The sequence below is a fragment of the Sander lucioperca genome, chromosome 9 (assembly GCF_008315115.2).
Source record: "Sander lucioperca isolate FBNREF2018 chromosome 9, SLUC_FBN_1.2, whole genome shotgun sequence".
Taxonomy (NCBI): Eukaryota; Metazoa; Chordata; class Actinopteri; order Perciformes; family Percidae; genus Sander; species Sander lucioperca.
This window is the reverse complement of record NC_050181.1, coordinates 9,613,630-9,637,400: the sequence shown is the minus strand read 5'-3', so window position 1 is coordinate 9,637,400 and position 23,771 is coordinate 9,613,630. Positions and strand designations below refer to the sequence as shown.

The 23,771-nt window shown below is 40.4% G+C and overlaps 1 protein-coding gene across 4 annotated transcripts in view; it reads left to right on the top strand.

Moving 5' to 3' along the window:
• The window catches only part of agap3 (ArfGAP with GTPase domain, ankyrin repeat and PH domain 3), a 124,652-nt gene extending 101,296 nt beyond the window's left edge, over positions 1 to 23,356 (top strand). For all 4 annotated transcript variants that reach the window (XM_036004780.1, XM_036004781.1, XM_036004779.1 and 1 more), the window contains 5 exons: positions 6,978 to 7,132; positions 7,599 to 7,689; positions 8,588 to 8,810; positions 18,652 to 18,907; positions 20,302 to 23,356. In XM_036004780.1, coding sequence (XP_035860673.1) covers positions 6,978 to 7,132; positions 7,599 to 7,689; positions 8,588 to 8,810; positions 18,652 to 18,907; positions 20,302 to 20,538 — 962 coding nt within the window. In that variant the 3' untranslated portion in view covers positions 20,539 to 23,356. The remainder of the gene's footprint in view (positions 1 to 6,977; positions 7,133 to 7,598; positions 7,690 to 8,587; positions 8,811 to 18,651; positions 18,908 to 20,301) is intronic.
• The last annotated feature ends 415 nt before the right edge of the window (positions 23,357 to 23,771 follow it).

Below are 23,771 nucleotides of genomic sequence, written 5' to 3'. Positions count from 1 at the left end.
GGAGGAATGGAAGGAAATTGTGACGAGAGGCTCCTTCTTGATTCCTCCATTTTTATGGATGAAGATATTTACTTGTGCTAAGGCCACAGAAATCAGGGATAAACAAGAGCCAAGTGTTAGCCTGAATGCTTTTAATGTAAAGAAGGCGTTAAAGTCTTTATTTACATACATCACAAGATTTGAATACATTTTATAGACGGACAAAAATCAAACCATATCTCACAAACTTTACTTGCGTTTTTGCACATTTTGAGTCTACAGTTCTTAAAGAAGCATTACTCAAATTGCACAAATGCACTCTGTAAGCTATAATGAACTCAAATGTGCTGCATGGCAACAGAGGGACTGGGGTCAGTTTATTTTAATGAATATCTTGAATTAAATCTTAAATTGGTTTATAAACCCTATTTAATTAATGATTCAACACCACATTTTAATCAAGCAGTGTTATTTTGCAATTTAAATTGATTGTATTTAAAGTGATTGAAATGACTCCTCTACTGGATTGCATTAGCAATTAGAGGAGCATAGGGAATTTATTTTTGTGTCGAGAAAGTGGACTCAAAACTCAAAAACAGAATCCTAAAAGGATATACTATGTTGTCACATAGTTGCTCAATAGGAACAAAATCTTGACATTAAGGCTGCATTTACACTAAATCAGGAGTTGCGGCGAAAACGTCAGTCTTCCCGTTCATTTGAATGTGGATAGCGAGTTTAGGCTGCGGCGGCGGGGTCCGCAGGGAATGTGTGGCCTGCAGCGAAAAGCTAAAACGGAATCAACTTTTGGCGAAACGCAACCCGACATCACGCTGCAGTGGCCATCACCTAACCTCCTGGCGATCAATGGAGTGGGGAACACAATAGAGACACAACCTGGCCATTTAAGAGACACTTCCACACCACCGCGCAACCCTGCGCTAATCGCCACAGTGCCTTAGTTGGTGTGAATGCAGCCTAATACATACGTGTAGTAGGAGGAACACTGGTGGAATGTGACCATAAAATGTCAATGACAACTAAAAATAAAAATACTTACATACACAGCTTCAACCATTAAAAAAAAAGACTCAATAGAATTAATTGATGCAACTTTGCTGATCTAGCAATGTCTTTAAATGATCACAAATGTGTAAATAAGCAGTTAGTTAGGCTCAACAGACTTAATCAGGGTTAGAGAAGAGGGACGATAATTCCATTGGATAAGGCTGCGGAGCATCATACACAAAATAATGTGGGTCCACTGGGATCAATGGCATAGCTCCACGTAACTGGACAATGAAGAATTAGGATGAATTAGATGCAATAATCAGAATAGGCCATGTCATATTCTTAAAAGTTACACCAAGACATCCTAACCAAAATCCAAACCACTTTATAATGATGTTGAATTGTAATGTACAGAGCACACACCATCTTTACTAACAAGACAGCAGACTGAAAGGTGGAGAGATTATTTGAGTGCCTTAACAACCCTGCTAATGTAACTGTATCAGATTTTCTCTTTCATTTTTCATATACTCCTATTCATAACTTTTATTAATCTATGTCTGCTCTTGGTTTTTGTATGACCTTTGACTGTCTTACACCACATACATTCTGAAGAAAACAATTTAATCTACAGATTGACTGAAACAGGGAATCATGGTATTTATATGCTTGCACTACAAGTTAAAATGCATCAACGGCCGATCAAAAACAGCGTTAAATTATATATTGTCAGTCCAACTTAATCCAGTATCCTATTGTCCTGCACCTTAGCAAACTAAGGGTTAATATCCTCTGGAGTCCAGCTGAGGATTAGGAAATGGAGGTTTAACTGCCTGTGCTAATGGTGGGTGTTTATCTCAATACTTTGTTTTGTCACTCCCCGACTCGCTCTCATTTCCGAAAGCTGTCCCTGGAGCCTCCACTCTTGCCTCCACTCTTGTAATGGCTTAGCTTTGTGAGCACCACAGTATGGAGGGAAAGGAATAACAAGATTCTCATTTGGGCTTCATACACACTGCCCACAGATACATGTATAATTGGCCCGGTTTTCATTCTGCTCTGTTGTTAAATGCACTAGCTATTAGCGTAGTGGTATTGGTGCTGATTTCATGTGTTTGTTTAGTGTTGGAAGGTGTGCTCCTTGTTTGTTTGAGAACGTGCATGTAAAAGTCTGTGTGTACACAAGCGTGTGTGTATGTGTCTGCCAGATAGATAGAGAGTGTGCTCTATCTCTCTTTCCCTCCCTATTCTCTTCTTTCTGAGTTTGGTCGTGGTTCCCCTGGGGCCCCTGTCGCAGTAATGGCCTGCTCCTGATTGCTCTGATACAGGTTAGGAATATTGGCTTTAATGATGTGTAAAATGAGCAAGCAGTGCCTGTGACATTTACAGATGGCACTGCCTTGGCCTGTTCTTCCCAACTGCTCGTTAATTCACGGGAAAGGCAAGCACTTCTTTAAGTGACTGCCTGATGCATGCATACGACACAACACAACACGTCCTACACACCAAACAATAGCTCACCTTGTGCACCTCTGCACCTTGTCATCATTTCAGCCAAGTGTTCACACAAATGGATAACAAAAATGAGTCCTCAAGGCTAAGAACTGTTTGCTAAGTCCTCTCTAAGGGTTCGTCACACCGGTCTCCAGAGGTCTTTGTGAGGCTTAGACAGAATAGATGCTGCGTTGCTGCCTGCCGTATAGACAGCACAGCTGGGCTCAGCATCAAACCCCCTGAGGCGCTAATCTGGTCCACAGGTCCTCGGCTGTGCATCTGCTGCACATACACAGCAATAGAGGAATCACTGTCCTCGGGTCACCCACTTTTCTTTCAGGTTTCACTTTGATTCTCAGGTAAACAAACACCTTTTAGAGGTATTACAGTTTTATGTACAGCTTTCTTTCAATGACAACCAGTCCGTGGTTGGAAGAAGTACTCTGATCCTTTACTCAAGAACAAATACCAATACAACAATTTAAAAATATTCGTTAAAAAATCCTACTTAAGTAAATGCACAAACTTATTATCAACTAAATGTAATTAAAGTATCAAAGTAATTATGTATACAGTTATTCAATTGTTAGTATTGATGCATCAAGCAGCATTTTACTGTTGTAGCTAGTTGAGGTGGAGCTGGTACTTTATATACAGTTTGATATTTTAGTCCAGTGGTTCCTATCATAGAGGTCGGGTCCCCTCTAAAGAGTCACAAGATAAATCTGGGGGGCCTTGAGATGAAGTTCTGCTACACAAATCTGTATACATTTTGCTAACTTGTGAAGTATTTGAGAAATTGACCTTAGGTGCTTTATTTTATTCTATTTAACAGTTTACATTCATATGTAACCATCTCCGACTTTTAAAGGTGAAATCACTCTTTGGTAGAACTGCTAATAACTCATAGACATCTGTAAGGTGACAAGGAGCCCCAATCATCATCTTTTTTTAGAAGGGATCCCCAGCCAAAAATGTTAGGAACCATTGGTTAAATCCTTTACAGTTAATTGTATTTTTTAAGCTTATTGTATGCTTTTTTAAAGTGAAATCTTAATCTTAAGTATTAGAAATGTATTTACCATCTATTTTTGTATCTTGAAGCAATCATGAATTATTGGCAAAACATTCTGCTCATTAAATTGCTGTTGTGCATCAAATATCTGATGAATAGCATCTGTAACTAGGAGGTCCCTGAACAGTTGTGTGATCCATGCAAATGGTGGACGAAGAAGTGTATCTTTGTTACTGTCTGCTACTTTGTAGCTCTATGGCCATTACGCTCTAATTTCCTTTTTATTATGCCGTGTTAATTAAGGAAAATCATATTTCGCTCATTCTTCACAGTTGTCTCCTCCGTTAGCTTTAAATTGTGTTCTTCTTTGTCCGCCCACTGGCAGAGCTGTGTTAATTTATTTCTAATTGGCAAGAACTTGTTGATTGTAGACTCGCAGATAGATTTGGTCAGGAGGTTAATGCTCACGTTAATGTGACAAGGTGATCGTTCCTCTGCTAGCCATGTGCTAACTGCAACCATTGAGTAATAACAGAAACACTAATGGCCCTTTTACAAGCTCATCATGTCAGGTGCCTATAAGATAGCCGTGATGCCTTCGACACATTGTTCATGCTCAGATTTACCTTCTCTGAGAAGACCACTTTGACCTCAGCATCATGCTTACATGGAGCAGAATTACTTTGGTTTATGGAGCTGAATTGCCACACTGTGGACGGAATTAAAAAAGTAATATCAGTGTGCTGGAGCTGCATGTAATGACAATACCGGTGTCACACATAAAGATCCTGCTGCACATAGTCCTCTTTAGTGGCTACAGTATGTCTCACGTGTGCATTACTATTCATGGAGAATTAGATTTGTTTTCCCTTGTATACTCATCAGTTTAAGAAACCAGCCATCCGTTGCTTTTTTAATCTCCATAACAAAAGTGTTTTAATGCCTCCAATTTATTGCCTGGGCAGCCAACAGAATAATTAGCTTTGTTCAGGTTTTAAAAAAAGATGAAAACACAAGTATAACAACATTTGAGTCTGGGAGCCACAAATTATAATCAAGTGCATTAGTTATTTTACCTGAAGTTATATTGGACAGGAAAAATTGATTTCTACTTGTAATTTGTTTTTCAGATTAAATGTTCTCTACTTATTTTTTTTGCTTTTATTCTCTGTCACATTTAAGTTCCTTTTTAAGTTGACCATTTTGATTCCATCAAACAGAGTTTTTTAGATTTGAATCCCCACCATTGCTTTAAAATGTGTCACCCACCCTTTTTCACTGTAAGGGTAAATAAAGAGGCTTCCAAGCCTTTATTGATTCTTTGTGACCTGTAGTCGATTCCACAAACTAAATCAGATAATTGAAGTCGGTGTCAAGCTAATTGGATTATTGCTTTCCCCCTGAAGAGATGGCCCTCCACTGCAGCTCATTGGTTACTACATCAGTGGCGTTCGTCAGACATCTGTCATTTAACAGCACAGGGCTGCGTCTCGCACCAAGGAGACTAAATTGATCATTAACACAAAGTTTAGTCATTTCTTTGATTAGATGATTTGTCTGACGATCTTATCATCATCAGGTTGCCATTATTGTATAACTACCGACATGCAGTTAATTTAATATAAAACATACATACATTAATACACAATACAGTACATTATAGAAATATTAATATATTTTGTACATTAAACAAATTTATTTTTAATGTAACTTCTATTAATGATTAATGATAAAGCTACACAGAAAAAAAGCATTCCCCTCGTGTCTACTTGCCTCCAGTCCTCCAAATATGGTTTATGCAAATGAGATGACTATTTGCATAGACATAATTAGGTAATTACAAATCATTTGGCTATGAGCTCAAGCATGTGCACAGACCAGAGATGTTACACGAGTCACATTGTACAGTACAGAGTTAATGAATTGCTTCTGAACAGCAGAGGCATTACAGCATGTGTTGGAACATATGTTGTGTCAGACCTCTTGTTTGAAAACGACAGGTGACATTTTCATAAATCTTAGTTAAACACAATGAGCAGAAAAAAAACACACTGCCGAATCACAATTTTCAAAGCAAACATTTTTGTGTTTTTTGGGGATTTTTTTCCTTTATTCTATAGTGACAGTGGATAGACGGGAAAGGGGGGAGATAGGGGATAACACGCAGCAAGAGACCGCAGGTCAGATTCGAACCCATTAAATTAGTTTTCATTATATCAAAAACTATTACAAAACATTATTGGTCTTAATGTTGTCTTTTTTCAGACACTTATATATTTGCAATATTGTCAATATTCTAATTTACTCAAAAATCAATGAAATCTTAAAATCTAGTTTTGAGGTTTATGAAGAATGTATAACCAGTGGTAAAAAAAATAATTGTATTTTAAGGCCCAGTCCATCCGCGTTCTTTTCCGCATTTTTCAAATTCAAGCACCCCCTCAGCCTTAGCAAAAAGCAGTGACATGGGTTTCCACAGTAAGCTAATCAATAAGGTTATGAATAATGTGAATGCTAGCACTAGCTGAGTCAACGTTAACTATGCTAAGTTTTGGAAATAACGACACAGAAGCTCAGCACGAAGCTAAAGAAACATTAGGCAGCGGTAATGGTAGCCTCCAACGTCACCTTCCAGGCAGCTAACCCTAACCTTAACCCTAAACATAACCATTGCCGCGCTGCCTGGAAGGCGACATTGGGGCCTTAAAACACCAAACACCATCCAATCACAGAACTTAAGATTCTCTCGCCTGCATCAATAACAGCGAGTGGAAGCTGAAGAATACAGTGTTTAGAAAATAGATAATTCAGTTTGCATCTTAAATTACTTTACTTTCAGATTCTGGATAAATGTTGGATGTATTCAGCAACTATGGTGCTGTGTTTTGTTCATAAATTTAACAATGAAGTGTTTTGAATTTGCTACCACTCTGTTCTGATTCTTTTCTTCTCCATGGCAACGGCGGCTGAGGCTTTTGAGTATTGTAGCATTTACACTCGTCCTCAGTGCCAAAATGGTGGACAAATCATAATTTCTCAGAAAATAAGTAATTTTTCTCCAGACTCACAGTCTCTGTACATTTTATGAAGTACGTAGACCTTTACAACTTTGGGATAGCTGCGAATTGAATGGATAAGACATCAAAAAAGAGGTTAAATCACAAAAATCTGATTTTAAGAAAAGATGATATTGTGTGTTGCTGCTGATTGCTGGTAATGTTTTTTTTTTGTACTCCAGCAGAAAGGAATTACAATGTATCCTAGCATTTATGAGTTTGGGATTTTGAGGCATTGTCAAACACAACAACAGTGCTCAAGAGGTGCAGAGAAATGATTTGAATGTTGCTGAGTTTAACAGAAGCCCATTTCATCGTGCATTCGTGCATGGATGGGCTTCAGCCACTGAACTGTGTTCAGATTGCACAACCGACATGCATGTTTCTTAAGTACTAATTTATTGTTTATTTCTGTTTTCCAGAGCAAGAAGATTCCTTTGAGTTCATGATTGTGTCGTTAACGGGTCAGACGTGGAACTTCGAAGCATCGACATTTGAGGAGAGGGAACTGTGGGTCCAAGCAATTGAGAGCCAGATCTTTGCCAGCCTGCAGTCTTGCGAGAGCATAAAGAACAAGGTGCAGTAGTTCATGAAAGATAAGAAATATCAGAAGGACTGAACAGGATTGGAGAAAATCATTTAATCACAGCATTGTCATCATCCTACAATTCTGCTGCTTCATTTACATTCCTCTTTTCCCCCTCTTTTCAACATTTATTGCGGCCTCAACCTCCCCCACCCCCCTCACCCACTTCAAGCTGTCACATGTGGGAGGTTGTCAGACAGGTGCACCGCAGTGTGGGGGATCTCTTATTAGAACTGACAGACATCAGAGATAGAACACGGCTTGTGTCAGCATACTGGGGAGACACAGCCTCATTTTCATTTTCATATTTTCTCTGCCTCAGTCTTTTCCTAAGACCTCGTCCCTCCCTCTTCACACTGGTTGTCTATGACTTGAGGGCCATCTATAATTGTTTGCCTTCTCTTACTCTTGCAATGATTAGTTCCTGCTGACTTATTCTCTCCCTCATTTCTTACAGTCTCGGTTAGGCAGCCAAAGTGATGCAATGGCTATTCAGTCCATACGTAACGTGAGGGGGAACAGCTTCTGTGTGGACTGTGATGCAGCCAGTGAGTATAATTCTTCACCACAACAGCTCATGTTTCATTGATAAGGGTTCTTAAACATTTGATTTTTAGTGGTTAAATAAAGTTTTTGCAAGTTATTGGTGATAAGACATTGAGTCAATTGTTCAGTTAATCTAACTCTGTGACCTACAAGTACATTTATTTGCAAAATATTGTAAAAAAATGGATTGGGTTTGGATCCACTCGCTCACTGACTGCCATTGAAGACCAGCCATTTGCACCAGGCACCAATCAGTCAGTCAGTTGTCACGAAAGAAAACAAAACATCTTGCACCTTGCTACTAACAAGCTAACGTTAGCTTGTCACCTCAAAATGGGCAAGTGTTGTTTTAACTGTAGCGGCAGAATCCAAAACATGAATGGGTTAAGCCTAATTCAGGCCATGACCGTGAGGCCCAATAGATGATAGGACTTATAGCTTTGGACTCCCAAATGAAGAGCACGAAACAAGGTGCGTGTGCTACAGCCTGCCAGCAGCGGGCACAGTGGTGTGCACAGCAAAGCTTTTCAGCAACGGCAGCATGTAAAGCCGGCACCGTGGCTACTGCTAGCAATGGTAAAGATATCGCATCGTCCATAGTGCAGCCTGTGTACCTGCGAGTTAAAAGTCTTAAATTTTAACCCTGGGGTTATCCTGTTTAAACCTAAAATAATTCAAATAAAATTTGTATAACACGAAGATTCCTGCTTTTCTTCCCATAACTTATTTTTTGGAAGGTTAAAATGCAGAGTAATCCTGACAAAACGTTTTCTCCAAGAGAGTTTACAAAGATGAAAAAAAATTTTTTTTTAAATCTCCTGTTCAGACTGATTTATAAAGCTTCTCTTGTTACTTCTCTTACCCTATTGTTGTAATTATTTCTTATCCTCCATCATGCAGACCCAGACTGGGCCAGTCTGAACCTGGGTGCCTTGATGTGCATTGAGTGCTCTGGGATCCACAGAAATCTGGGCACCCACCTGTCTCGTGTCCGCTCCCTGGACCTGGACGACTGGCCGGTGGAGCTCAGCATGGTGATGACGGCCATCGGTAACTCGATGGCCAACAGTGTGTGGGAGGGCGCTTTGGAGGGCTACACCAAGCCAGGGAGCGACAGCACCAGGTTAGCATCCTTCTACAAATAAAGGCGCTGCTTAATGAAGCATAGAGAGATTATAGAATGAGAAAGCAGCATCGTATTCTGTCCATTACCTGCCGGTTATTAGCCACCCACATTTCAGCACAGGCAGTTCACACCACAAAATGCTCCATAAGAAGCATCAGGGGTCCATAAATGTCAGTCTGCTGAGCCAAGAACACATTATTTTATGTTTGAGCATCAGTCCATCCTGTACACACTGATCACAATGCCTCTGTTTTATTTGAGTCAGTACTCTGTTGGCATCTCTATCCCTCTGTGTCTTTATTTTAGGATATACTATCTACTATTTCCACCAGAGTGTCTGTTGTCTTGTACGTCACTCCCTTTACTATATTGACTTGAAAATCATAATTCATGAAAGGAGTGTTTTGCTGGACATTGTTTTGCACGTACCTGATAAATGCCCTGAATAGCTCCAAATCCATCAAGTTTGTCACTTGACATGTAAGCGCTAATCAGGAAACAATCTTTTAATCTAAACCACATGTGAAACCAGCCCAAGCCCTTTGTTCCTGCTCGATATCGGTGAGAGTTTAATAGTAAGGAATGTGGAATTTGTGGAAGTTTTTTTTTTTTTTTTTTTTTTTTACTTTTGGAACTTAACAAGTAGCTTTCCATCTTTTTAATATGTATCTCTTAAATTATACTTTGCCACTTACCCCGTACGGCCCTGCCCAAACTTACCCCAATGACTATCTGCTCCCTCTCCTCTGAGGTACCCAGATCTGGTAGGAGGATTGTTTATCTCTTGGTGACAAGTGAGACCTAGTGTCCCAGTCTGACTAATGACCTGCTGTGTGGCTGTGCAGGTAATTAAGCACACCATTATGGCTAAACCCCACCCCAAGAGCCAGGCCCTCGGGCACCAAGCTGCCGTGTCACATATCCATCACACAGGGCCAGGTCATCACTCTGTCTGTCACAGCAAAGACTGTCTGTAGGGTCTCCCTGGTGGCATTAGACTGTTTTAACATCACAGCTTTGTAACTTTGTTACATAAAGTGATATACCAACAGAGAAATAAAGCTGCTTTCTTTTTTAGTACCACTGCTGCTGCTTCTGCTGTTGCAGCTGTTATGGCTAAACAATAATATAATATAAATACAATTTTAAGGCTTTACTAAGGGCCATGTTGTGTTGCCGGCTAATTATTAGTTGAGGTATTATTGATACCACAAAGATTAAGTTGATGTATTTGATATATTAGCACAGACAGTATAACATGTAGTTTAGCAGTATAAGCATGCCCTGTCATTTTTATTTGTTAGCAGGATACCTCACAAACCTTTACACCAAATTTTACTGAAACTTGTCAAAGGTTGGGCCACAGAAAAAGTGTTTCTTTTGTGTGGATTGTGCAGTCTTGGTGGAGTGCTTTATTGTTGTTAAATTATAAATTTAAACTTGTCCTGAAAAATTTAGTGGATTAATAAACTAAAGCTAATATTGGTAAAACCTGACCCATAATGACACAAATTTATATCCCTTACTAATGCATGGCCAGGGTTGGGAGGGTTACTTTAAAAATGTATACATTTCAAAAACGATACAATTACTAATTACTTACTTTAAATGTAGTCAGTAACTTAATCCAAGTATCACAATATTAAAGTGACGTAACTTGAGTACTTTGCATTACTTTTGGATTACCTCAATGCCAAATATGGGCATAACTTGCACTGTACTGTGTTGTTGTTCCTCTTTTCTGCTTTAAATACAAAATATTGGTGAAATTTCCTCCCATTGAAAGCATTTTTTCATCAACTTTATAAGCCATTATAATAAAAAAGGCAACTGTTAGCTATGGTTTCACTCGAGACCAAAGAGGACTTATGTGAGACTCGTAAAGTGTTGTAAAATGTGCGCATGGTAGTATATTATTTTCTATTTTTAAAATTGTAAACCTGTTTATAATCCCCGTTTTTACTAAATGTATCAGTAATCTGATTACGTCTTTTTTTTCCTCTGTAATTTAAACGGAGTACAGTTACCTTTCTTTTGTATCCTCCTAATTACGTAACGCCGTTCCATGTATTTTGTGACTCTCCAAGTCTATGCACGGCTCTGGTTATGACAAGATCCATTTTTTGTGGCACTACAGTACATAAGGCTCACTTAACTGTGAAAAAGTTCAAGCAGTGTAGGTGAGTGCCTTACAATCCACTTTCCTGCAGTTTCAGTATGCACTTCAAAATCACTGCTGGTCATACAGAAAGAATACTGTGAGAGACCTTTTAATGCACACATACATATAAATAAAGTTTCTGTTTCAGTTTGCTAATGAACAGTTTTTCATAGTTTTTTCATTCCACCGGTAGTCTCAGGCCTTTTCCTCTTGAATCAATCCTGCGCTCTCCGGCCAGTTCAGAACTGAATGATGGCCTACAGTTATTTATTGAATGGTATCTGTGCTAAAGTGCTCTACTGTGGACTTGATGAAAGATTATTGATGTTGATTCCTCTCCCTACCACTGTCAGTCCTACGTCGCCTCAAGCAGGAGAGGTTCTTTATTGTAAAAAATCTGATCTTATCCCGCAGCAGCATCTCCATTAGTTTTCACTGTCAAACTATAAATCTCATTTGCAGCATAACTAATCTTTAGACAAAACACAGCAGTTGTAAATATCATATATGGCCACTAGTTATAGAGATGCTGATAATTTTGTTGCTCATAGAACATTGTACCCTTGTGGGTGAAACGCTGGTATCAAATTATTTTTGCTTTATCATGAATGATGAATTATAACCAACTTAATGGGATGTAGTTTTCTTATTTCTTTTAACACCATAAATCCTGACCTGACTCTCCTTCTGCTTATGGTCCTCTTAAGTTGAGCGGAGCACATATGAGAGGATTTTAATTGTGTCACATCGGTGACATGTAGCAGCTTTGTGATGGCACCCAAGCAGGCAGTGAGTGCATGGCTCCCGAGTCCCACTAAACATTAGTGACACCTAATCTAAACGATTCAGTAACTACCTGGATATCAACTCAGTATCTGATTGAATGTCTCCTGCAAGACTAGTTTTACCCCCTTGCATTTTTGAGATTTAACTTAAAAGCATTCATCCACAAGATTGGTTTAGCTTATGATATTCTGGATCGAAAGAACACAATATATAGATTTGTCGTACGCAGATCCGCACAGCAACATTGGACTGATTATAGGCATCATAATGGGAAGATGATGATAATGGGAGGAAGCATGCTTATATTCATGCATTCATGTGTCACCTGTTTTCAGACCTTGTACAACAATGCATGGTACCACATTCTAATAAGACACCCTTCATACAGTAGTAAATAATGGCTTTTTAGATCAGTTAAAAGCCATTAATAGAAGCACATTTTGGATTGCAAGATTGTAAAAAAAATCCCTTTGGCTGGTGTCGAGCCTCTATATTTAGTAGTAGTAATGCAGTTATAAATGTATTAATCCATCAATAAATGCTCATTTGTTTATCACTTTCTAATAAGCCATCAAGCCTACAGTTTGATGGGCAATAAAGGCTTTTAATCACTATGTCTGCATCTGTGGGTGTTAATATTTTGTTAAAAATTGATTTTTCTTGATTTCCAAAAGGTAAGAAGTCAATATTTCAAACCGCCAAAGTAATTTTTCACAACCTGGCAACTCAAAAGTGGTTCTTATTCATGGCTTATAACTTATCTATAAATAATTAATGATGTATTAACCATAATAAAGCATTAGTTACAATGTATAACCATTTTATAAAGGATACCTTATTAAAAAGCTGTACCTGGCTAGGCTACAGTAGTATCCATAATAATAAATGTGTGCGAGCCTTGCATTGTGGATGATCTCTGCAGTCAGCATATTGGAGGGGAGTTGTTCTTTTTAATTAGCACCTGGGAGTCGTTGTGTTTTGCACATCACCTCTAATTGCTTGGCATGTTCTTGATAGAAAACACCACAGACTATTTTGACGGATACTGTGGGGGAGGTCCAACAGCTAACTTTATCCTTATCGTCTACTGGCACACACACTCACAGTGAAGCACACACACACACACACACCTACACAGACACCAGTTCTCATTTGGGGGAGATGTCCTGGAGCGTGGACGGATGTGGACGGCTATCCCTCACTGACGCGGGCCTCTCACTGTCACCCTCTGTAGGCTCCGCGCCGCCCTCGGCCACAGGCAGGTAATAGCTCTGATGAGAGCCCTCCACTTTGTTTCAGAAATAATTTGCCACTCCTGCCGCCTGCAGGGGCTGCGTGGTAATAAAAATGAATCACACCGCTAACCTCTCCCAACCTGGCCCCGCTGCCTCTTTTAACCCCTTCTGCTCCGGCATTGGCATTTTTGCTGGTGCTCCCAAGCTGTTTGTGGCGTTTACAACATCGGTGCTGTGGCCATTAGATTCCTGTTGTAGGATTTGTCCACAGTGGCCTCTGTCCTCCCAAGTTTTTCCCCGAGACACAGAGCAAAGCTTCGGGGCTACTCACAGGTTAGGAGTGCTGGAACGCCAACTCTCAAAAGAGCTTTTAGAATAGCCGGCCTTGCCAGGAGCCCTGGTGGAGGAAGAGTAATTAATTAAGACAAATGAATGATTGGGTCTTCCCATGTCCTCCCTCTTTCTCTCTCTTTCTCTCTCTCTAAATGAAACCCACAGGTCAGTAATTAGCCCTGTGTGGGAGAAGTGGTACCAGAGTCACTAATTGCCCACATGCTATCGGGTTTCAGAGCCAGGTAGACGTAGAGGAAGGCCTGAGTCATTATGGCAAAGTCTACTTAACTGTGCAATTTAGTTTTAATCTTGTTAGCATTATAAAATCCTGGCAATCCTGGCAAAAAGTTATTGTCTGATGACGTGAAAGAAAAAAAGATCAGAGCCTTTTATGTGACCGAGAAGTTGAAATGTGTACGTACGTGCAGCAGGCTGCATACATAAGCAGGGCATGTGTTATCGTCCCCTCTGCTTTGTATGTGAGGCGAGGGTTCAGCAGGGGTTAACAGCATGAGCATTTAAGGGTGTTAGTCTTGCTGGCACAAAAACACAGCCACTCCATCATGAGGAGGCTGACAACCTCATTAATGTCACAATATATTCAACACATCCCTATGCCTGCCTTCGGCACCCAGATGCTCTCCTGTTGGCCCTCTCTATAGAGCTCAACAAAACAACCTTTTGAATTCTGGTCATCTGTTCCGACCGAACTCTAGAAGCAAGAAAAGTGGCAGCTATTCCACTTGAAAAAATATTTGTCTTAATTCTTTTGCAGCTGTTCTTCTCAGAGCGGAACATACCATGTCTACACTGTATGCTCGGGCCATAGGGGGCATTATTTGGCACTTTTTCTGCAGCGTTTCCTGTGTTGCTTCTTCATTTCTGGCCCTTAGCAACCTTTGATGCTTTGGGGCCCAGCTTTCTGTCCCTGTTGTGTGCGCTTTTTTTTTTTTTCATCTCTGGCGTTCCCCTCCGAGCCCCCTCTCTGTCTTTCTGCTGCTGTCCCTCTTCCTCACACTCTGTCTCTTCCCTCCCCTCGGTTTGTGGAAGTGAAGCTGCTGTCTGCATGGGAATCGGTCCTATACAAGTTGCCCACCCCCACTGTGAGGTCTGTTCAGGCTGGTCAAACCCCAAGACCCCCCCTCCAACACCACCACCACCACCATTTCTCCCCTTCACTGCGTCTATTTGATGTGTCCGCAGTGAATTTGGATCCTTGGGGAAGAGTAGGAGGAGCTCTAGAAGCTTTGATTGTTTAGGAGGAATCAGTGTGTGTTTGAAAGATGAGCGAGTGGTGGGACGGACATCCTTCTCTTCCTATGGACCAATACCTTTATTGCAGGCAGTCAGATTGGTCATTCTGTGGCTCCACCACCGCTGGCTCCACCCTCGCCGTCTCAGTTTCCCTTCCCGTCCTATAAATTCCTGTTTGCCTTTGTCTTTCAGGCTTGACTAATTATCCTTGTTTGTCCCTCTTTATTTGAATTCAGTCATGTGTTCTTGACTCCGTGGGCTGGGTTTAGGAGAATCATTCCGCCATTTGCCACTTAATTAAGTCAGGGTCAGAATCCATTGCTCAACGGAGAGCTGAAAGGACAGCGCTCTAATAGAATTATAAAAGAGGCCTTTCTCTACTGTTAAGGCTGCCTTTATCTAGGTGGGCTCTGCATAGGCGAATTAAAGGGAACACCAGCTCTGGACAGTAGCCCATTTAGACTCAGTGAGCATTTTGATGTTTGCCCAAGATTTCTTTCACATTCAATCTAATGATAGAAAGTTAAACAATGATTATCCGCTTTGAGAAAACTCTGAATGATGAAGGAAGTTTGTCGCGAAGCAAACACCGCTTGTTTTGAGTTGAAAGAGACACAGGCATTTTTATTAGGAGCTTTAAGCTCCCCTCTGTCCCCTAAGCAACAGAGAAATTTAGAACAAGTATGTGCTCAAGTCAGGGTGGGGAAATGGGTGTCTGTTTGTGCCCATGTCTGGATGTGTGTGTGTATGCGTGTGTATATATAAGAGTAACCATCGGTTCAATTTCCTAAATATCCCCTCATGCTGTGAAAATTCTCCTCCTTTCCCTCTCCAACTCCCCTCCTACTCTGTCCTGGCGCTTTGACATGCTAAATCTGCTGATTTTATTTTTCTTCTTCCTGCGGTGAGGAAGTGTCCTTTTCAAGGGTCTCAGTTTTCCATCTGACTGTCTAAACCCTACCTCTGTTTGGATTGTTTTTCTATTTCAAACAAAAGACAGAGGCAGGATTACCATTTCACTTCCTTTCACACTCTGTCTTTCAAGTGGCAGCAGTTTAGGAATTTCTTTAAAAACCACTGCGTGGCTGCTTTTGCTTTTATTTTTTTTGAAAAAGTAGACGGTGTAAAAAGAACTGTGGTTGAATTCAGAGCTCAGCATCAGCAGTGAGTGAGGCCTTTTCCTGCAGGTCCTCAGGGCTGATTTCGTAGCAGAGGCTAACAAAGTGTCCTCAGGGCTCCTTTCTGAGATGTTGACATCTTCTTAATGGCTCTCTTCAGCCTTTTTGTTTCACATCTTAGTGCTAACTTTCTGCCTCATTTAGCTCATATGAATTCACTGGGCTCTACAGATTGAGCATCTCATTCATGGTCTAGCTTTTTGAAACAAACTTTGGACAACAGCTCTGCTTAGATTTTTTTTTTTTTTTTTTGCCTTGAGGATTACAGTTAGTTATAGAGTTTTCAGACATACTTTATCCTCTTTAGCAGTAAAAAAAAAAAAAAAAGCCACTTGTTTTCAAAGTGTCCACCGGAAATAAGAGGGGAGGGCAGGACGGCCCCTTCCTGTTCTGAGCAGTCTGCCTGTTCTAAGGCCAATTGATTTGCTAACAGGCTTGTCCACACATAATGACTGAGTAGGGATTGATGGAGGTATTACACCATAAAACTCTGAGCCACTGCAATTGCCTGCCATTAGGGCTGTATTGTTGCTCATATAATACCCTCACCCTTTAGAAAAGATTTTCTTTTGGTTTAGCAGGGTAAAGGACTTACTCCTACACATTTTCCTCACAAAAATGCACCCATATGCTTATAAACGCAATAGCTTTAAGACTGTTTTAAGATGTAGGTTAAGTTGCTTTATGAGCTTCCGGTGGCGTTTTGCAGTTAATCAATCTGTGCTGGGGCACTGATAAAGAGCTGCACCTCTTCCATCACATCCTTAACTCTTGTAGTTAGGTGCCGGAGCCAGGCTCCTCTGTGCAAGACAGACTGTTCTGTGAAGTGACCCTGGCAGCTGACATATGAGTCTGAAAATGGTTGCTGTCTGTGGTAAGTTGGCAGCCTTGACACCTCGCTGCTAAGGCCGTAATAAAGGAGAGTGACTAATGTGGAACTGGTTACTATTGTTAAAACTGCTGCTGTAATCTAAAATGATCTATTTGGGGATATACTCGAGGTTAGTTCACACAAATGACAAAAGAACATGTTTTCTCTTTTATCTCTAGTGGTTCTCTCTGACATTATCCTAATTCCACTTTTCAGTCGGAGCTATATCTTCATTAGAAAGTATTTTCAAAGAGGTCTGTGGGTTATTTAAAGTAACTAGGACATTGTTTCAGGAACGCGATGTTGCTGTTGAATTTGTTTAAAGGATGAGGCTGGCAATATTCTATATTTTTACTTATTGTCGAAAAATCCCATGAAAATACCAGAACTAATAATGATTTATAGTAATAGTATTGTTTGTTTAGTCAAACCCTGATACAGCTCTTACTCTGTGATAGACCTTCATTGTTGTTCAATAACACATCAGCGAGCCTCACTGCTGCACTGTTGTTTATTTCGAGTCAATCCCACATACACTATTAATGTGTGGACTGTTTTTGAGGATTTAAGTTTTCAGTCAATATGAGCTTGGGGCTGAGAGCCACAGACAGGGTAGGGAAAACGGAAAGTATTGAGAGGAGGACTAGAACATTGTTGGTTTTGGTCTTTTTATGGGATTTGTTTGATACGAAAATAATATAGAATAACATCAGCTTAATCCTTGCCATTTTACAAACCTGTTAGCACCACAGACAAAAGTCCATTCATCTCCATTGCATCCAGGTGGAAACAGAAATTTTAAGGATAAATAGCTCATGTAAAAACAAATGCGTCTGTGTGGCTAAATACTTCTTTTGTAAATTGGGTGAACCAGCGCTTTAATAAATTATATAAATATATAATTTAATGTGTAGATGTGATGTTCCGCTGCTCATCTACAAGGTTGAGTTTGGTAATGAAGTTGTACTGTTGGAGTTTGTTGTCACTGGGATTATGATGAAATGGAATTGAAGTGAATTAGATTGTCAGCTTGTACTTGCTGCTAAGCCTCGGCCCGTTGATAGAGAGTCCCATGAGAGCCTTGTCACTCTAGCCAGCGTCGCCGCTTTAACTTATCCGCACAAACCTTCTCCTTTCTGTCACTCACCCACAAATCCAAACAACGGCCTCTTTCTGCTCCCCTTATCGCACCGGCTGACAGGGTCACAGGGTTAGTGCCACACTGGGCATGCTCAGTCATTCACATATTGATATTGATTTTTTTTCTTTTTTCTTATTTGGACAGTTTGTATGTGGGCAGAGAATGAAACGGGGGGTCAAGATGGAGAGCAATAGATATAATTCTGCCTGGCGATAGAGGATGGAGCCTTCCCTCAGCCTCTATTCTCTGCTGCAGGCTGAAGGGAAGGAGCCCCACATCCCACCGTCCCTCTCTGGCTGCCATTCAGCCCCATCGATCTGACTCAGGGCCCAGCCACCCCAAGGGAGACCAGGGCTCGGAGACACACTGCCTCTTTTGTGGAGGGGATCCACCAGTTCAGACTGACAGCCGACAGCGCTGATAAAAATACGTCCCCCCTCCTTCCTGTATTGTCAGCAGCAGACATGCTGTTCAAGATGTGTAACCTTTAGAAAGCTGGCCAGGCTCTCACCATCTTGCTGTCGACCTTAATCACTAGAAAGTGGAATATTGCCCAAAGCGTCACAGCCTTTGGCATTCTCTCATCTCTTCAACCAATCTTGCTGTATTATTTCCCACTGTGATAGTGGAGGCTAGTGGCTTTCATGTGCTCTAATAATTTAGAAACAGCACTTTAGTGAGTCTCTTAGGCCAATTACGGTAACACCTCCCCTGTGTGTCTGCACACCTTTTTCACATGGCTTTGTCTTGAAATCACTGCCTCAAAATCATAAGATATATGTTGAAAGGTATTTAACTTATGTGCTAAATTGTGTATATATGTTCGGCATGTTTCACCCAGCCTGACCTGTAGCGTCCCTGTCATTTCCTTCTCTCCAGAGAGGAGAAGGAGCGCTGGATCCGAGCCAAGTATGAGCAGAAGCTGTTCCTTGTGGGACTGCCCCAGTCGGACGTGCCCCTGGGGCAGCAGCTGCTTCGGGCAGTGGTGGAGGATGACCTGAGGTTGGTGGTGGTGCTGCTGGCCCACGGCACCAAGGAGGAGGTTAACGAGACCTACGGGGACGGAGATGGACGCACTGCTCTGCACCTCTCCTGCGCAATGGCCAACGTGGTCATCACACAGCTGCTCATCTGGGTGAGTTGGCTCATCTGGCTTTGAGGGGAACGGTCAGAGGTGGATGAACATTGTTATTGTAGGCATTTAGTGTTTAGGCAAGTGATTAAGGAGTTTGGTGTGAAAGGAAGGACTTCCCAACAACCAGCAAACCGCCAGATGTGCTAGTTTCTTATTACAAGTCCCTTCTACGGACACCAAGTGTCTAAAACATGTTTTTTTAAATTACTTGGATCTTTATTTTTCATAGTTAGCATAGCTATATTTTCTGTAAGTTTTATTTAAAAGGAGCATTTCCTTGAAGGAAATTTCTCTGGAAATCAGTAACTACTACATGTAACTAAACTCTAACTAAAGTAACTGTCTTAGCTCGGTTAGTATTAGATTGCATACTTCTTTCCAAGAAACACCCCAGGGAAGTGCTGAGAATCTACAGACCCATAAAAGAAAGTGTTACCATTTATTTCACAACATGATGGTTTAAATGCTGTTTTAAAGCACTCTCCACACTGCTGGGTATAAATAAGAAACACTGAATCTATTTTTTTTTTTGGCCTAGAAAGTAGTCCATTTGAAGAAGAAGAGATACTTTTATTAATCCCCAAAGGGAAATTACATTTTACATTCTGTATTTTTTTTTTTAACTTATTAACACACAAGTCCGAAATGCACACACATGCAAAAACAGGACCTATACATGCACATGCATAATTGGAGAGATGTCAGAGTGAGTGGGCTGCCCATTAAAGGCACCCCAAGCAGTTGGGGGTTCAGTGCCTTGCTCAAGGGTACAATGGCTTAATTCCCAGATAGAACACAGCTATATCAATAGTAGCTACAGCATTTAAAAAAATGTTGTGTAGCTAGTATTGTTTTCAATCGCAAAAAAAATATTAAAAATTCTAATATTTAGAAATTAAAAATTTAATGAATCCAAGATTGTCCAAGATACCAAATATGTCAGTATTTGTAAATTTGTGGAATGGACAAGATATCTCCATATAACATACTGCAGCATTGTGGGTTTGAATATTTCACCAAACACCAAGCATTATATACTTCTACTATAATTGAACTGTTGGGAGAAGCAGATACAGAATATACTGTAAATCTGAAATTGTCATATAATGTTATACAACTTCAATGATACTGCAAGAAAATGTTCAAGGGTTTAAGAAGTTCTTGGGACAAACAGCTCTAAAAATGCTTCTGCTTGTAGAAAGTTAAGAGAAAATTTAGGAAAGAAATAGGGAAAACTCAAATGAGCTTCAGAAAAGAAATTGTTTAAGTGCAGAGTGCTTGCCTTGCTTGTGTTTTTGGTTTTTTTTAAATCCCATGTTCATACTGTTTGTAAAACCTTTTTTGCAAATAAATATTGATGATCTGCCTTTCATACCCTTCATTTTCTCCCACAGTACGGTGTGGACGTGAAGAGTCGGGATGCTCGTGGCCAGACCACGCTGTTCTACGCCCGGCGAGCCGGCAGCCAGGAGTGCGCAGACATCTTACTTCAGCACGGTTGCCCCAACGACACAAGCAGCCTGACATCAGTGCCCACGCCCAACATGAGCCGCCGCAACCCCAATCCCAATCCCAACATCAACAACAACAATGCCCAGTGTGAGCTCAACCGCAGCATCAGCATCATGTAGGAGCCAGTGAGCTGCCGCAGACAAACACACCAACAACCCCGAACCAACTTGTCTCTTCCCAGTACTTTCTCCTCTGTTTCACACTGTGTAACCCAGAATCAGTACCAATGGAGAGATAACAGGAGCGATGAACTCATTGTTTATATTCCACTATGCCGTAAGAAGTGGGTGTTTGGGGTTTGGACATTGTACATTGTTTGTTTTATATTATTATTTTTTTTTTAATTTGTTAAATTCATTCAATCTTGGTCTGAAATGATCACGATCAGCTTTAAGCTTTTTGTTTTTTAAGCGCCAACCAAACAAATGACTTACTTTGGCATTCATACCTACCCTACGAAAAGCATTTCCTTAATGCTTGAACATTTCCTTTTATGTCTTCCCTTCTGCGACGCAAACTGATTTTTTATAATGAGCTTGAAATGAGAAACTTCCTTCAAATTTCCAAGCCTAGGCATAATAACATAAAACTGTGAGGAATAGTTTTACAAAACACTGATGTGGGAAAGAAACATAATCTTTCATGATCTCAGTAGCTGTTAGAGCTTTAGTAATGATGCATGTCTTCAATACAGCTATCAAACTCTTGACATACTATTCATATACAAAGGCAAATCAGTTAGTGTTGAAGAGTCCAAATGATTTAGGTACTTAATTCACAGGAAAATGGATTTGAATCATCATAAAGGAGTTGATTGCAGAATTCCTATCGGGTGAAAGGGAGTCATTTCCTTCACCACCGTTATCGCGATCCTCCAGTAAAAGTGTCCGTGACTGTAAAGGAATTAAGGGGCATAATGCTTTATGACCATCAAGCCACATGGCTTTGTAAGCGTGCCTCTTCAGACTTCATTCAAATTCAAAGGTTTGATTGAAACAGTGAAATCGTACCATTAATGATGTCTTTGTTGGAGTAATTTTCCGATTGACTCAATTGTGTTGAAATTAGATACTGGAATATCCATTCACCTCCTGTGGCCAAAGGCTGTAGAATCGGTACTCTCGAGAGCATTTCCTCTAATGTTGCTGTGAAATACATATATGGTACTGTGTGTGTGTGTGTGTGTGTGTGTGTGTGTGTGTGTGTGTGTGCGTCCGTACAAAACTGTACAACACGTGTGCTTACGTCTGTGACCGTGTGCAGCAGAGCGCAACTGGGCATTTCTGTTCATAAACATTGCAGAAAGGACACCAGAGAAGGAGACACCTGTAGTGAAGTTTTGGGAACATAACTGTGTTTTAATGTACAGGCGTCTGTAAAAAGTAGTTCTTGTTCATTCACCCTATTCCTTATAAGAACAGTTTGAATTTCAAAAAAACAAACAAAAACAACCTTTTTCTTTTCCTTAAACCTACGTGTCAGCCTAAAAGCAGAGGGTTAACGAAATGCATTCAAGTGACTGAAGTGAGACATTTAGGAATTAGAATGAGCAAGGAGGTTTGCAGAGGGATGTATAATTAGTTTGACCTTCTTTGCATCAACACAAATGTACAGTATTCCACTGACATGATAAGCCAAGTCATTTGTAGCAAAGGTAAGAAATGAATTCAGGTGGAGTTGGCACAATGTCTGCAGCGTATTTTCCTTATTATTCAACTGCCATTTTTAAGGTTTTAAACCGTCTTGATTTTATGGGTTTACAAAGGCAGAATATATGTTTACAGAGTAAGTTATTAACTTTTTGTAACTTATCATTAGGATTCTGTTGTTGCTTTACAGTATTCCTTTTCAGAGCCCATGGTGAATAAATATATGGTCAAACAAGGATGTTTGTAAATCAAAGAGATTGCGATATTGTAAAGGAACTGTTTGACTATTTTGGAAATGCGCTTATTTGCTTTCTTCATCATAAGATTGGTACCACTCTCAGGTCTGTGTGTTAACGTACGGCGCTGGAGCCAGGAGGTGATTAGCCTAGCCAAGCTAACCCTTAGCCTGGCTTAGCATAAAGTTACACCACATATCTTCCTCTAAAATTTTCAAACTCTGGAGAGAGCCATGCTAACCGTGTCTCCCTGCTTCTCCCAGTCTTTATGCTAGCTAAGGTACACTACACTAAGCGCCTCCTGGCTCTAGCTCCATACTTAACGCACAGGCATGAAAGTGGTATTGATCTTCTCGTCTAACTCTCAGCAAGAAAGCAAATAAGCCCTAAAATGTCCAACTCTTTCTTCAAGACATCCCAAAAACGGCCACAAATTCAACCAGATACCTTCAAATTTACTTGTACTGAATATATACAGTGGTACTGGCCTTATTTCTGATTTCTACTTGACCAACTTAGAGTACATTTCAGTGTCCGAGAGGATTATTGAGAGGAGTTTAATGTGTATATTGATTACCTGAACTGTAGATGATGAAAAAAAACACTAGAAACCTGCCTGTTTGTACCTGAAGTGTACATATTAGCGTAATGCTTTTATCTGAAGACAAGCTCCACCTGGAGAAACAAACTAAACTGGGTTTAGGTCAACGGTCCCTTTTGACCCATGAACCATATTTTGATATTTTGTTTTTTTTGTTTCTCTTTAGGCATATTTTTAAGGTACTTCGGTTTGGTATCGACATTACCCGACCATCTTTGGTACTTGTGTATAATGATGTACATTTGACATATTTATAATGCAGTTTGTATATATCTTTCTTTTTAGTTGTTGTTCAAGTTAATTTTGTAATTCCTTTTACGTTCAGAACGTGAAACAAAGCAAAAGCTAAAGAGTAACTTGTTGTATGCTTGGATGCTCGGCTGACTGTTGACCTATTAATAAACACTCAAATAAAACGATGTAGCCTTCCCTGCGTTTAGGGAAATCAGCACATTTGTCTAGTGTATGTGTTCATCCATCACGCTCCTGCCGCTTCTGTGCATGACCTGACGAGGTGAGACTCTTTTAAATTAATAGTCTCACTATCACTTCAACACGTACTGCCATTTCATGTTTTCCCTTTTGCATGTTCCTTCATCAAACTTCCTGGAGAAATTCTGTGTCACTGGAACAATTCTGTTAATGTGTCCAAGAAAACTCATTCAAGCCTGTTTTGAGGTAAGTAAAGCAACCTCTCTCCACTTCCTGCTTGTGGGACCCCCAACAGTTGGCTGAAAGAGGATTAAGATAAAGAGCCGGGCTTAGTGTCAGGCAGCACAACACTGTGGGGAAAAGTGAAAGGTCTAAGTGTTCATAGGAATCAACCCCTCACTAATCCACTTCTTATTTCCTGCTAATCTTGTCTC